Here is a 17316-nt window from a genome sequence, read left to right on the forward strand (position 1 = left end):
ACATGCGCGGTGGGCCCGGATATGTAAACAAAGCAAGAAGAAGCTTAGATAACTATAACTATAACATTACTGCACTATATTTGTATGTAGCAAATAGTTGTTTGATGCTTTATTATTTTTCAGATTGTTAAATACAGCTCACTTAAACTCTTGACATAATTGGATAAACAGAAATTCTTTCTTTGTTTCATGGTGACTCAAATTTGTTTTCACAGAAAAATAAGACACACAGCTGTGCAAAATGTATGACTTCTACGGGTACAAATAAAAACAACTCTCCCTAATCCCCAAAAATATACCCTCCAAGCACTCCATACTGCAACCCAGATGATTTCAAGCACATAAAGGGGATTTGTTTTTCAGGATTCTAAACCACAAATCAAAATCTGAAAAGATGCCTACAAGGCTACACTGTACAATGTAACAGTGGTCCAGACTTACATTAAATGAGTTAACTTTACTCAGGTATGAAAAATATCACTTCTTACTAGTTTTTACCAAGTAACAGTTACTTGCAGGTCGAAAATAACCAATTTACTAATTATTTTGAGCAAAGCTAACTTGATACACTCAAGTAACATATAACGGCTGGGGTCTGAGCATGTGCAGAAGCCAACATTCACTTCATGTGCGCGCTCAAGACACGGTGGATCTAGCTGACTCAGAAGCTGAGGCAAGAAAAACGGCTTGGATTTTGAGTCTCATTTTTTCTTTTGAAGAACAATAAGGTAAGTTATCAAGCAAACAATAACTGTGTGTAAAATATATAGTGTCTCTTACTGCTGCTAATGTTGAAAGACACTTCAACATGCGAACTATGGGGAGACCAGGGATCAAACAGGGTACCTTGTGGTGGTGGGACGGCCACTCATCCACCTGAGCTAGTCGGGTCATCTGAAAACTGATATAATTGTCACATAATGAAAGTTGACAAATGCAATCTCTTCCTGCGCTGTCCCCAGCATGCAGTACGGCGGTGTAATTTTATAAATGTACAATTATTAGTGATAATAATAATAATAATAATAATGCATTTCATTTTTATCGCACTCTTCCTTCAAAAGAATCTCAGAGTGCCACACATATAGTAAAAACAAATAAAACCGATTAAAACATAGTTAAAGCAACCCATAAAAATAAAAAAAATAAAAATAAGAATGCAATAGCTGACAATAAATTAACTCAAGGTAAAAAATGCCTTCCTGAATGAAAAGGTTTTTAGGCCAGTCTTAAAAGAGTTCAGTGTCTGAGTCGCCCTTAGGTGATCAGGGAGACCGTTCCACAAGCGTGGCGGTGCCGAGCAAAAGACCCGGTCGTCCATGGTGCGGAGCTTGGTGTTGGGGACCCGAAGGAGCGAGCGGCCTGTGGATCTGAGGGTGCGGGTGGAGGTTAGGGGAGTGATAAGTTCTTGTAGGTAGGGGGGTGCATGTCCATTGATGCATTTATAGGTGAGTACTAGGACTTTGTAGTTAATCCGGAATGAAACAGGGAGCCAGTGTTCTAGTGTTGTTTATGTGTCACAAACTGTTGTGTCATGGTGTTTTGCGCTGTTAAAGAGTATTAGTTGTGAGTTATTAATTGTTGTTATAAAGTTTTAACCATGACTAAAGTTAAAACCATGACTAAAGTTCTAACCCTGAGACGTAAAGCTCAGACTACTACGCCCTCAGCTGTGAACATTAAATGTTGCTGCCTGTTACGGCGATGCACCACCGGTATGCACCAACGGTATAATGGTATGCACCACCGGTATAACGGTACATGAAAAATTCATACCGTATGGAAATTTGAAACCAGTATACCGCACAGCCCTACTGTGTTGCTTGGAATACACACAAAGTATATTTCACTTGAAATAATTTAGTTGTTTGAAATAGTAATTTGAAGTAGGCTATACTAGTACATCTTGAGTAAAGTGTTAAGTACGCCTTTCTTATTATCTTTAGTTACTTAAACTCAAGTGTAAGTATACTACACTAAATAAACATGTGTTAGTACAACATACACTACATAGTCAACTTCACTTACTTTTTTAAGGCAATCGGTTTGCATCTTTTTTTAATTAAGGTTAACTAATCGGATTTTACAGTGTATCGCATACAGGCACATAATGACTACAGTGGGTTGAATATATTGTATATTACACAGTGTCCCTCCATCTACTGTACACAACACAATAACCTCCTCATGCGTGCGTCCGTCCGTCCGCCTGTGTGTGTGTGTGTGTGTGTGTGTGTGTGTGTGTGTGTGTGTGTGTACTACTCACAGCCACTCTAACTGATGGAGATCCCTGAACACACCAGGACTAAGGGAAGATATCAAGTTCTCACTGAGAAACCTGAGAGAAAGCAGAAAAAGAGGGGGTGATCTTCAAATGTAGTTTCTTTGACTCAAATAAAATAAAAAGATTTCAAGCAGTACTAGCTTTAAAAAAAAGCTACTTTATATAAATAGCTTTATATCAATTAGCTTTTAAAAAAACTATTTCAAATGTGAGGATTTGCTGCTTGTCTTTGACATACATCATATCTTTGGGTTAGTGTGTTGTGATAAGTTGTGATGGCCATTTATTTTGCAATTGTTGACATTTCATAGTCTAAATGATGTGGAAAGACAAAACAGTTGATAAATTGATAATACAAAAATATTTCCAACCCTAATAAACAGTTATTGATTATAACATAAAACGTCCTTAAAAGCTATATTTTCTGACCATAATATACGTTTTGAGTTAATCTGATCTCTACTTGTGATGCCTGGTGAGATTATTGTCAATAATGAAGTGAGCAGGGTACTTACAACTTCTTTAAACTGTGCAAGCCGCTGAAAGCATGTTTGGATATGAACTGGAGGCTGTTGTTTTGCAGAAACCTGGGAACAGAAAGACACAAAATCATCAGAAACTCTATGGCTCTTGATCTCTCTAATGCACGTAAACACCATCCACGCCAAAAAACAAACGCTATTGAGCCTGACTAGAATAATGTAAAAGTGAGTAAAATCATCATTATCATTAGCTGCACTATCATCCATTTCCCTTTTTACACTTCAGTAAGAATGACATACTTGAGGATAATACTCTCATCAACATATTCTCCACATCAACACAGAGAACAGTCACATGCAAGGAGCAATCATTTGCTCAGATGCTAATTATGACCCTAAAAACACACTAACAACAAGGCTGCAATTACTGACCTTTGATTTGTCATTAAAGCTTGTTTAGCTGAACTTTTAAGACCGTGAAAAGGTTTGTGAAGGTGTGTGTTGCCTACCAATTAGGTTCTGCAGAATGGGAAATAGGAAATGGTCTGTATTTGTATCGTGCTTTTCTCGTCTTCCAGCCGCTCAAAGCGCTTTAAAACAACATGTCATAATTCACCCATTTACACCTATTCATACACTGATGGTAGGGTTTACCATGCAATGTGCCACCTGCCCATCAGGACCTTAACTAACCATTCACAATAGAATCATTCCATGTGAATAAGGATCGTCATATTTAAGAAGCAACAATGTCAAAGTGGCAGTAGGGCTGCAACTAACGATTATTTTAATAATCGATTAATCGGTTGATTATTTTTTCGATTAATCTATGAATCGGATAAAAAAATGTTTTTATCAAAAAAGCGTTCATTTCCAACCCTTTATTCAAAAACAGAAGTGACAGTGCAAAACATCTTCAGAAAGTGCACAAACAGGTTGCTCCTTGAACATCCCTGAGCTGTTAATTAAAACAATAAAATGGACTAACACTAAAAACATACACATGTATGCTTTATATCTGCCAAATGTGAGCCCTTTTTACTGTAATTGATCCCTCCAGAGGCTGCATTTAGCATACCCTGCTTTATCAATATGTATGAAATACTGGGACAGAGGGAAGCTGTACTGCTCCATATAGAGCGTCCTCTTCCTTAAACTCTTTCATTCTGGGTCTCTTATGACCACGACATCACGTTGTTGGCTAAGCCCAACTACGTGATTTGCTTCATTCTACTTTGAGTAAAAAAAAAAAGAAGAAAAACCTGCAGCCAGATCCGCCAGTGTGCCGGTTTAACGTTAACGAGTGACAGCGTGAACTGAACCAGGCCGGGGGGTGACGGCATGTTTCATCACGTTACGGTTTTTTACAAGCAAGACTGAACTGTAACGGAACATAACGTAACTTTAACGACAATACACAACCCAAACACGTTAGCTAACGTGATAGCAAGCTGACTAGCTTCCATTAAAAACAAGTTTGAGGAACATGAAAACGCTGAATGGCCAAGACTCGACTTGTCAAAGATCTTCTATTTTTGAGAACATCACAACCTCAGCTTTTCTCGTGTCTCACTCCAATCTCAGAAACGCTGGCCGGCCAGTTGCTCTGCTCCGCTCTTTTTTTTCTTCTCCGCGACTTATTGCCCGGCGTAATAATCGCGCGACACAACGAATCGATAATGAAATTCGTTGCCAACACTTTTGATAATCGATTTTTATCGATTTTATCGATTCGTTGTTGCAGCCGTAAGTGGCAGCATATTATACATTTTCATGTGTGTTGAGTTCATTTTTGCTTGGATTTCAGGGGTCCATTTGTCCACCTTAACATTTAAACAAGTCTAATGATAATACACTGTGTCTTTGGGGTTCGAAAGATAAAAAAATGCATTGAAATATCTTAATACCAAAGTAATTCGACAAAAGGCAAATCATTAGGATGAGTGTCTAATCAGAAACCCACTGATTCATGTTTCCTTGAATGACATGAATTTACTGTGTTTCCACACTATATGCAGAAACATAAATAATTATTAAACCAACCAAAAGTACCTATTATGAGGGTGTGGAAAGCAGCATGACAATTACTCACAGTCTCTCGAGGGAAGAGTATTCTGAGAAAACTAAATCAGACAACACTCGGATCTCATTGCTCCTCAGCGACCTGTAACAGGAGCGATGAAATGCCGCAGTTAGAAAAACAAAACACCCGTTTCACACAAACAGAGTACAGATACACTCGGATAGATACAGGCAGGTAGAGGAAGGACGAAGCGTCTGAAGCATTATGAGCAATGAACAGTCATATAAAAACATTACTGCTGCCGTTTCTTTCATAAATTGCTTTTAAAAAGATGGCATCACATTTGCAAATTGTTTAAAGGGTTTGAAAAGGTTCACTGTAATGTAATCTAAAAAGGTTAGTACAAGGACAGGTACACAAAAATGGCAGAGCATAAATTGATATACTATAAACCCACACCCACACACACGGTGCTGGATATCTAAAGAGGAGTAAAGGTCTTACCAAAAAAAAATTACATAAGAATTGAAGTAAACATGTTTTGTTTAAATACCCAATATTGCTGTTAGAGCACAGCAGGTCACACTGTTAACAGCAAAATAGCTTATTTAACCAAAATATAACATACATATGCCTTAATTATACACCCACCCACACAGTTGATAAACAATAAAACACATTGGTAACAAGATCTAAAGCGCCTTTCATTTGCACAATACAGAAGAAAGCAACACAACTGAGAAAATAAATCAACGCCTACGGAATGGCTCATGAGGACCTAAAAATAAAAATAAATATTAGACCAAGTTATGTGGCCTGATGATCTAAAGTGATGCTCGGGCTGAGAAGGTAATTCAATGTATTATTCTGACATATAGCTTGGTAGTGAACTCGACTTTGTCTTAAACACATTCAAACCATCGGATTAAGCAGAAAAGATGCTAAAGGGAGGGAAGATAGAATAGATTGGACTTGACCAGCGGTTCCCAAACTTTTTAGGCCACGCACCCCCTTCTACATCCCGACCGGGTTCACGCACCCCTAATCCCCCACACCTTAAAAAACAACGCAACAGAGCCTATTTATAGCCGCATAAAATCGGACCAATGCGAGAACTGTTTGCTCGCGCGTGGCGTTTGTTACAAGATTTAGTCCGCTGTATACATTTCAGTTACACAAGGCGTCACTTTTAAAGAGCAATAAGGATGGCGAGGACACACGGACAGGCTCAGAGGCAGATTGCATTTCACATTTATTTACTTAAACACAGTAAGCCACGTAAAGAACAAAGAGTGGCACGTAGGCTCAGAAACAGATATAAATAAAAAAAAGGAGGCTCCAGGGGTGCGCGCACCACACTTTGGGAATCCCTGGACCAACACATGAATGAGACTGCAATTGTTTTTGGCTGTTTTGTAACTCTTCCAATTTGGATCTAAAAAATGTAAGGGGCTTCTGACTTGCACTGGCATGCTTGGTGTTCAGGTGGCGGCGCAAATAAGAGGCTTCAGACAGCTGTTAGCCAGAACCTCACTGCACAACACGCACTGTGGCTTCGGGCAATCTGCATTGCCAATCCAAGTGAAACCCAGACCCAGATAATTGTCATCATATTTCCTCTTTTTTTTCCCAGTCTGATGCTCACTCTCGTTTCCTCTTTTTTCACCTTGACTCTGCGATGGGTCTCTGTGCTCTCGCTCCGTCTCCTCTTTCTCCGACTCTGGGTCAATTTCTTCTCCCGGTCTCTCCCCAACGCACCTCTCCGTTTCTCTCGCCTCCGGTTCCTCACTCTCTCTCTGTCCCTCTCCTCTTTTATTACTGATAGCTTCAGATGTCCCACCTGACAGCTTCCCCGATTTCAGCCAGTTTAACATATTTTAATGGATGTTGCTGAATGAATGAAATGACGTTAGGCGCACAAGCTAGGCTAGCTAGGGTGTAGTAAAAGACAGTCTGGCGGCCGGACCGGAAGTGCATCTATTTATGAAATTGTACGTTTTCAATTGTAATTAAATGTAAATCTTTCAAAGGGAATTTTTATAATTAAAAAATCCTACTTAATTTTTTTTTTTAATTATGTTTAGTATTAATTATTACACCATTAGACCACCATTACATTTTTCCTCTTGCGCACCCCCTAGAGGCAGCTCCTGTCCTGACGACCCTCTGCCACGCCCACCTGCAGGGACAACAGCCAGTGGCAGAGAGGGTCGTCACAGCTACAACACATACATCTGATATGTGTGTACAGCAGTGGTGGGCTGCCAGGGCATGGTAAGCCTTCACTGCTGGTCTAAACAGAATCACAAAGTTATAGCTATTTTATAATGTAATTGTTTTTCGCAAATACACTACATGTATTATAATTACATTCCCCTATCAGCTTACTACCTCATTGCACAGATCCTGTCTTCCTCTGTTGCACTGCTGCAGTGCAGCTTGTTTTAAGGAGAAGCTTTCATCCAATCACATTTTTTCTCTCCGATGTCTCCATGTCAGCAAAGCAGTTTACGCAGGCCTTTGTAGATTAAAGTACACTGAGAGTAAACGTTGTGGTTGATTGTCATGGACTTCAACAAATCAGATTTTTAGTTTGACAAGCTGGGCGGATTCTTTGACGTGCAAGGCCTGCGAAATGGCGTGGATGTATATGATTGGTCAGTGGCCCAGCGTGACCTTTAGCATGCGCTGTGATTAGTCAGTGGGGCACAAAGCTTCTAGAAACTTCTAGCTGCTACCTAGAACCAAAAAGCTACCTTATAGTGGATTTACTTATGACGCCTTTCGCACAGAGGATTACGGAAATGTGGTGAGTGAAATGATGGTGGTTTTACTTTGTTTTTGCATCCGCAGTCGTATTTAATCACACACAGCGCTGTTGGTGCTGCTGGTCAGCTGGGACTGGGGCTGCGCCTCTCCCCTCCACGGTGCAGCAACTGCTGAATGTCTTCTGTGTGCACTGTTCAGTGTTTTAATTTTGTTGGATTGTTTTTTTATTACTAAATGTGACTGGTTGTTTGGTGGTTATTTGGACAACTTGCATTGTTGTTGACCCGATGGGGTTGGGCTGGTCAAGTCGGTCAGCCAAGATGCACAACATCGCGGTGCGAGCGCGAGCACACGGAGTGGCCGCGCCTTTTTTTCTTGTCAGTGGTTAAAATAGCTCAGCAGGTCGGTCCACACATGCTCCACACATAGTTGGTCCACACATAGCTCTGCAGGTCGGTCCTCCATGCTCGATATATAATAGCGAGATCGCGCTGTGAAAGGGGGGAGGCAGCTGTTCATCAGCTGATAGAGTGATTTGAAGGCAGAGGTCTGAAAAGCATGGCCCGCCACTGGTGTACAGTATATCTGATCTAATCTTGCTGGGCAGTGGGTGTCACTCTGTGTGTGCGCTCTTGGCAAAGGGCCTCTTGTGTTTACATGTCAGATAATGTGTTGGTTATTACGACCTCAAACTGAGCCTTGGCATGTTATCGGCTTAGTCACACTTCAATTTGAAATAAAAAAAATCAAAGCTTGGCCGTAAAGTGCCTGCAAAGTTTAACCATGGAATTGATTATGTAATCAGTGGAGCCTGGAAAACGATTTCTGGCTGAGGTAAGAAGTTGAAGCATTTTTTTATGAGAATATAAAAACTGCCTGTAAAGGAAAACCCTGTAAAACGATCTGTTTCTTAAACTCAACAATCTCAGACAAAATCAAACTGAGGAAATATCACTTTGAAGGACCAGGTTCTCATTATTAAGCTTTGAGAGGCATATTGATGACAACAAGCAGACAAATGCGAAATCTAAACACCACTTAGAAACAAACTGAAATATTATACAAAGATGAGGAGTGTGATGAGAATCAAATGCATGAAATCTGGCAGAAAGAACAAAACTGAATGCCCCCAAACATCTTAATACGAGTTTGTGATTTTAAGCACCAAGCCCTTTTTTCCGGAAAATGAAAAAGGTGGGTTTTAAAAACTAAAACTAGGTTATCTCCTCACCACAAAGTCGATTAAAATAATTTTAATTGATAAAATACAGTAACCCTTGTGAGATTACGTGTATGTGTTAAACATACAATATTTCCTTATGGATCATAACTTGCCATCCAGATAATAACGTTACACAAAATGCATGATATCACTCCCTTACAAAGTCGGATTTCAGTTTAAAACACATCCTTGTGTACAAGCCTGTGGGAGACTTATAAAGCCCTTATAGCCCTGTGTGGAGCCCTTTTAGCCACTCAAAATTGAGAAGATTGACCAGAGTCACAGTTTGGCTCCTACTTTTCCCCTGAACCTTGAATGCATCTAAAACCAGTCAGCAGGCGGAAGCGGAAGCAGGCGCATATTTTGATACCAAGCAAGGCCAGGTGCTACATCGTCTCAGCTTAAAGTAGGTAATATTTAGATTTTTGTCTGCAATGATAACATGCGGATTCTTTGGTGGATTGGGTATTTGGTGGTATTGTTTGATTCTGTAGCTAGTAAGGATTACAGAAAGGTGCGTAATCGTGTGTAGCCTAATGCTAAAATTTATATTTTCCAAAACTCGGGGAGCTCTCTAGGAGTCCTTTTGGAGACATCTTGTTCACTCATGGTTTTTGCTCATGTTTATGGTCTAACTATGTGTAAAAAGATTCTTTTTTTATTTTATTTATTTTGTTGCAGAGGATTTGCTGGTTCGAGAAAGATAATGAAACAATGGGTCTGATATTAATTCCTGGTACTTGTGACCAGTGGAACACATAAAAAACAGACGTCGTCCCCCCATTTGGGACGCAATCAGTTCCAACTTTGTTGTGGTCGATTCCAGACGACCAAAGAAAGTGTGGAGAGTTTGTTAGTGACTTCTGGCAGTACAATCTGATTATTCAGTACAGAGAGAACAGGATATAGAGTGAGGCTTCTTACTGAGAGACCAAATTGTAAAGGAATTCATTATTCAATGAAGCAATGCAGCGTGAAACTAGAACGAGTTTTCAGACGCAGAGAAACTGAGACTAAGATGAATGTGGGGACACAACAGTATGTGATCATATCAAAAATAAAATGGATCCCCTCATCCATCTCTGTGACTCTACAAGTGGCTGTAAAACATGATTGATGGATGCATATAAATCATGGATGCTATTCTAGTCAGTGTTCAATCAATAATCATTTAACTGAAGTGGTGTCACTTCTTTTTGTTCACAAAGTTCTCTTCATTCAGAGGAAAAGAGAAATGCCAGAGACTGCTGCTGGAGAATGACCCACTAAATAAAATAAATTAATGAGACAATTAATGCATTGAATATCAACACTGAATGAATTCTATAATGAAACAGATTACTGCTGCAATACTGAAACAAAATCATGTAAATTGTCCTGAAATTGGCCACGAAAATAGGCTAAATTACCATTTGAGTTGATGAAAGGAGAGAAGCAAGTTTAAATACATAGTTTGATATTTTCAGTTATTGAGTAGCATAGCACAACAACTGGAAGCTGGGGAGAAAAAAAAGTTAGCCTGCGGTCTCCAGAGCTCAGAAAAAAAGAGACCTTTTTCACAGCAGACATATTGGCTTGTCATGCCGTGAAAAGCGCTGGTGTAATCGATAACATTGAGAACAACTGCATTGTAGTTAGGAGACCCATGCTGGCTCACTGGTCGTAGATTCAAACCACATACTTCTTCTGTCATAACACTGCACCTTGAACTTTGACCCTCTTACTAATAGATCTGCTGCACAGAGAATTGAGGGTCAAAACAGCCAGAAAAGCATGCTGGCTTGCACACTGCAAAATGTGCAGTGTGTTGTATTTCTGTCGTGCTGCTTTTGACATACTAGTTAATGGGACATACTAAATATCTTTCTGGCCTATTACATAGCATGGCAGTATGGATTTTGAAACATGCAGAACATGTCTGCCATGGATGAGGTCTATAAGCACGTTGTATCTCGTTTTATCAGAACACACAATCAGGTCCATTGAATATCGCAGCTGCGGACACACTGAACTGCAGACTGTCTGATGTTCTTTACTACTGGGGGAAGGAAATCACTTCATTAACCTTTTTCAGCAGATAAACACAAACAAGACCAAGGATGTAGAGAGCAAAGATGGTGCCGAAGCAAAACAGTTTTTATGTTTGTGTTTTTCTCATGTGATCTTGTGAGAAGTCAACAGTCAAAAAAGGTTGGTTGAAAAATGACTACGCATGTAAATATAGCTGGGAGGAAACTTTGGAACGGAAACTTTGGAAATAATTTCAAGAACAACAATGGTACGTGGTTTGTGCCTTTTTTTCCTGTCTGTTCAGCACTTTTTATTCACTACATATATTTAACTTTATTTGTGTTTATTTGATGCATCTGTATTACAGGATTCAATGTTCTGACCATCAGTGCCAGAACAGAAACAACAAACTGAAATAAGAAATGGGGACTGTGAAGACTTCTCACTCTGAACTCAAATTGGTTGTCACAAAGACACACACACACACACACACACACACACACACACACACACACACACACACACACACACACACACACACACACACACACACACACCAATCAGAGGACACTTACAGAAAGGTAACATTTGGAGAGAGACGTGGAACATCCTGCAGGTTGACCTTCACACATTCCACATCTGTCTTTAAGCAGGCACACTTCTCTGGATACTCCTGCAAGACTACACACACACACACACACACACACACACACACACACACACACACACACACACACACACACACACACACACACACACACTTCATGAATTATAACTATGGAGGCTTATTACAGAATACTAACCCTTAATATAATGAGTCCTTCAGGACACAGCATGAATACTTTGGTGGCCATTAGGATTAACATTAATGATTATTTTCCATTATGGAACAACAGTTGAAATATAAAATGCGGGTCACAATTTCCCAGAACCGAAAAGTGATTAAATTAATGATGATTCTCACATTTGCTGAACACCTCAGCGCATTAATGTCTCAACACACAAATATACTATACACTGTACACATTCTAAAGATAAATACTACACCCACATAAATACTGTCTACACACACACTTACAACACTCATTCGGTACGTGCTGGTCCACATCATTGGCATCTTGTAGTGTTTGGTCGAATAAGTCGGCCCATCCGATGTTGTCCCCTGCAAAGCCAGACAAGGAACAATAATTATCTGTACAACACAGAAATCTGTGAAATGACCACGACCTCTTAACAGCTCATTTCATGGTGGTTACACGTAAAGTGGAAAATTATGTGCAACCACTTAGTTTGATTATAAATGTTGCTGAATGTAATAATCGTTTGCATGAGGCTATTGGTTTGTCTACTGCAAAACAGATATATTATACTTACACATTTTAGATTATGCAACTGTCATATGTAATCACACCACAGTCTGGCCAGAGCCTGCGTTGTACTGGGAGGACTGGTATTCCAATGAGTGTCAATAACTCAAAATGAAGCAATCACCACCTCACCAGTTTAAGTCACTTGTATGCCTATAACCTGGCAACGCTAATGAACTAGACTGCACACTCATGTTTAATTTAACAGAAAGGGATTATAATCCATCCATCTTTAACTGCTTCTCCGGTTCAGGGTCACAGGGGGACTGGAGCCACTCCCAGTTGACATTGAGCTAAGGCGAAGGCAGGGTTCACGCTGGACAGGGAGTGCTTTGTTAACCGTTCTCTTCTTCACTTCCCTGGAGTCAACACAAGCTGAGAGACAACTGGAAGCAGAATCAAACAAGAGTGTATTTCAGAGGTGTTTCCCGACTTGGATGTGTTTATACCCTCTGATTAAAAGTGCTTTCACGGTTTGTGATTTGATACTAACTTACAACAATAACAACGTATCCTCCAGTAAAATACCTCCGCTTATTAAATCTATTCTCTTCGGAAATTACCGATGTTGCTGTAATGTTTCTGACTGCGAGTAAGACTGTCTTGTTTGAGTTTTAACCCTTTCTCTGACTGGGAATTGTATTGGTTATAGTAGAAAAAGTACTCAAAACCTTTTCCCTGAGGTAAACTATGACCTATTAATGATAAAACTTTTATTACCGCAAAATAAAAGCCCTGCATGCAAATGTTATCTTCAAGTGAAGAATGAAAGGGTATAAAGGCTATTAATTTGAATGTGATGCTGGATAGTTTAATGAACAATAATGAATCATATTTTAATCATACATAATATTTTAATTGTTATATTTTGTGATTAAATATGAATCTGCAACCTAACCAGCACCATTTCTTTTTCAGGTAAATTACTTTGGGGGTATTTTACTAGATATTAGTTAGTTATTAATGGTGCTTAAAAAAATTATCTGAGCAACATAATAATTCTCTGCCTGTTGGAGAGCCTTAAAGTTGGGCCCCCAGGCGGTAAATGATGAAGTCTGCTCCTGGTATATTTTTCCTGAACCCGGGTGGAATTCACTGAGCGTGAGAAGTCACGACTTGGGTGTGTGACAAACAGGTGTATTGCTCTTGGCCAGAGAAAGGGCAGTGTGAAGTATGAAGGTGTGAAGTAAGAACGCTTTTTGAGAAAACCGCAAGCAGCAACACCACAGGCCAAGAATTCAGTTCGCTCTGAAGAGGCATGTTGTGAACTGCAACCGCACGAGTTGTTTCAAATATCGCAATGAAGCTCCGTCGATGTTGTGCCAGCGGCATAAATCAGAGCTTTTCGGAGCTGTCAAACATGCGTGTGGTCTCTGACGGGAAGCTGGCACACTCTGAGTACACACCAACCCCAGCTGACAGTCAGCTAACATTCAAAGCCTCCCTGGTGCTGGAAGTGACTGTAGATATGAAACAGGTTTGAAGAGTCACTGCTGATCATTAGCAGATGTGATGGAGGGATATTTTTCATTGCTTATATAAAGTCATTTCCATAAAATAAACCCTCTGACTAAACTTTGTGTCATAGTTCATATCTAAACGTCTACATTTTATGACATGCATAATTTTAAGGGGTTAGACATTTCCGATAGTTGTGCAAGCACTGCTATTGAAGCTCTTATGTAAAAGTATGTTTAGACAGATTATTAGGCTCTGTAGTGGTTATCCGCCTTGGCTGTCATACATCTACTGAGCTCCCTCACAACTGAGATCCTTCTCTAACCAAATCTATTGAACATGGCCTGCTGTGCACCCTATGTAATCTATTAAATCATTAAAGCACTCTTTAAGCTTCACTTTCAATTAAGTCCCCACATTGAAGTGTTGCCAAGTTGCTTTTCCACAGTTGTTGTTTGGGGAACTAGCTGGCCTGTAGTAGAGCAGCACACTCCTCCTCAACATCAATCATCAATGTCAACTAAACAGCAATACTCTACTCAAGGTTGTCCATAACCATCTGACATTGACACTGATCTATTCTATGACACTAATCAATCCAGCACATTGGTATAAAAGAAGCTATGGCCTTCCCTGTGTGCATCACTCTTTAAATACGCCTGAGACTTTCTTTGAGCCCTTTATCCATTGAACATCTGATACCACTCTGACAGGGTTGTTCACTCATCTTTCAGAGCCTGCTGGAGTGCATGGCAGCACCTGGAGGACTGAAATATATAATGTAATATTCACACTTTTACAACTGTGTCGAAAATATAAGAGATCTCACATCTCACTGAAGGGAGCTATGATTAAAGAACAAGTAATTTGCAGATGCAGCTTTTAACGAGACCTGCAGGGCTGCAGACGACAGGGAGGGCCTGAGCAACTTGCTTTTATCAAAAACAATCAATTACATGAAATTCCCCGTGATTTATGCAGATGTTCAAACAGGCATTACATTTTTAATTATGGGCTACTCCACAGATTTAAGTGCATTTCATACTTTCAAAGCTGTATGCTGAACTCTGATGAAGATGTTTGTGTAGAGATAGATCACATGTGGTGCTCACACATCTGCTTTTTTTGGCCTCTGACAAGATAAGTGTTCTTTTTGCGACACATTTTATTCTAATTCTATATTTTGTTTTGATATTCGGCCCATGCTATCAATTCTCAATTAAAAGTGTGCTAATGCCCGACAACTGCCAGTTCAGTTCTTATTCAGCAAGACATAGCCAGCCAACACAGATAATGCACACGCATTGAGCGCCCTGCGGAGCACAATAGAGATCTAGTCCCGCCCAGAACAAAGAGAAAAACAATTCATTGATCTCCCCCGACATGGTATTGCTTCAAAGTGACTCCTTGTCATTTTCTGCTGACAAACAACATAACAAAATGCCTAAAAGCTGCTGTGTGTTGGGATGCACTACCAACATTGAAAAAAAAACAATAACTAGCAGCTAATCAGCAGGAAGAATGGAAAACTGTGGGATCCTGACACTCAGTATCACGTTTCATGTGCAGTAAGCATTTTGTCCAAATGTCAGATTGAGGCTAAACATATTTCTGTTAGTTTAGCGAAAGTATTTTGTTATGTATTATGTTATAGTGGAATGTGGATAATGTCACAAAAGAAAGTAATGCAGTTTTATATCTTAACCAACAGTGATCTACTTAGGTTAACAACAAGAAAGCTAGTCCAACATAGAAATGCATTGTCAATGAAAAAGAGTGAAATCTGGGAGGCTATAGTTATTTGTGAAACAAGTAACTATGTATTCCATGGTTAATACGCCGCTCCCTTCACTTGGATAGAGAGAGAGAGAGAGAGAGAGAGAGAGAGAGCTACTGTAGTGTGTGCACGTTTTGTATCAATCATTATGCAGGATATTCACACTGTGAATATTTTAGCCGGGGGTTCTAAGGAGAGAGAGCATATGTGCTCGAAGTAGATCAGAGCGATAACAGCCGGGGGAGGTGTCCCAGGGAGACTCTTGGTGTGATGTGTGGAGACGAGAGGAAAAAAGAGGAGAGGAAAAGGAAAAGAGAGGAGAGAAAAGGACAGTCTCGGGGAACTAAATGAGGCCAGTAGAGAACAGTCGTTTAAATTTTTTGTAAAGATTTTTCTTTTTTTTTTATGGTTATTTATTTCATAGATCTGTATGAGTGTGAGTAAAATATGCTCTCTGGTATGTAACCTTATTTATTATTTTTATTTAAAAGAGAAGTAATACAGCAGAGAGTGGGTTTGTGGTTATTGGCAGGATGACCCTACTGAGACTAATGTGTGCTTCTTCTTGATCTACAGCTGATAAGTGAATAAGTTAATAATTTTTAACTTGAAGAAAATTAATCGTTTTTCAAGATTACAACTCTTTGTCAGATAGATGCAATCAACTGCAATAACTGATTATCACATCAAATAAAGAAAGTTCAATTTAATAATATCTCAACAATATTTATCGCTCATTGATGCAGTAATGTCAACCAAGGAAACTACAATATTATATTTGTCTTTTCTTCTAAAAAGATACATTTGTGTGCAGGGACTTTATCTGTTTACATTGAAACCCTTTTTCAGCTCTATTCTGCTCTCTGTTGACATCATTGTTGGGCAGTGAATTAATGTGATCATATTTGGCTCTGAGGTTTATTTTCTATGCCTTCATTTTGGATTTGAGTGAGTGTGTTTGCTCAAAAGATGTGTGCTTTGTCTCGTAGTGGCGCTTCCCATTGCTGCTTTTCATAATCCTCACGGTCTCTGAGCATATGAGACATACTGGTTTTAAACTGCCCATAGGAAGAATGAGCACTTTGAAGTTTATTCATTATTGATTAAAGGCTCTGGTGAACCACCATGTGAAACAACTTCTCTGACTCACGTACATCTCCTGTTGTGTATCTCTCCCCGTCTCTACTGTGTTTGTAAATCTCACTGGAGTTGTGACGCTATAATGGGAATACACTAATTTGATTGCCTGATATGATTTACAACACAAGTAATTGGTCTGTGGGTTTTCTGGACTGCTGAACGAGTATCGTAAAGGCTAGAAAAGAGTATGGTGAAGAGGTTTGTCCAGTGGTCATCCGGATGGCCGCGGAGCCGGAGAGGTTACAGCAGAGCGAGGCTCCGGTTGGTCTGTAAGTCATCTGATTTCTTTTTACCATAGTAAGAGAAAATAGTTGCATACATCACATGAAGTGTTGCTTGACTTAACTTACAAAATCTGGTCGCATCTAAGTGACTTTCAATGCTCTGGCCCACACTATTTATTTACATCTTTTATCAAAAAATATCAAAATGAAGGTCTTTGCGTTTCAAAATGAAGAAATGTGGAGTATTATGATGTTACTGTTGCCTTTCAAATCTCAGTAGAAAGTTAATTGGTATAAGCCCTATATGCAATAACCACCTCTTCCACCCAGCTAGATTGGATGCTACATTCTCTCTCTGGCGAAGAAAAGGCATCGCCAGATTTAAGGATATGTACATAAACAGGGTATTTGCCAGCTATGAGGATTTATCACACACATTTAATCTTCCTCGGTCCAGTTTGTTTAGATATTTCCAAGTCCGCCACTTCCTGAAGTGTCAAGACCCCAACTTTCCAAATATCTCTTCAGTGGCAGGCTTGGATGATATGCTCGAACTTCCA

General features: G+C 39.6%; 1 protein-coding gene across 1 annotated transcript in view; it reads right to left on the reverse strand.

Annotated features, from left to right (window-relative positions):
• rxfp2a (relaxin family peptide receptor 2a) overlaps window positions 1–17316 on the reverse strand; it is a gene marked incomplete at both ends in the record, with an annotated part of 39818 nt that overhangs the window by 15921 nt on the left and 6581 nt on the right. The window contains 5 exons of the mRNA XM_079237407.1: window positions 2267–2338; window positions 2800–2871; window positions 4859–4930; window positions 11366–11471; window positions 11869–11952. Coding sequence (XP_079093533.1) covers window positions 2267–2338; window positions 2800–2871; window positions 4859–4930; window positions 11366–11471; window positions 11869–11952 — 406 coding nt within the window. The remainder of the gene's footprint in view (window positions 1–2266; window positions 2339–2799; window positions 2872–4858; window positions 4931–11365; window positions 11472–11868; window positions 11953–17316) is intronic.

Source organism: Taurulus bubalis (genome assembly GCF_910589615.1).
Source record: "Taurulus bubalis genome assembly, chromosome: 2".
Classification (NCBI taxonomy): Eukaryota; Metazoa; Chordata; class Actinopteri; order Perciformes; family Cottidae; genus Taurulus; species Taurulus bubalis.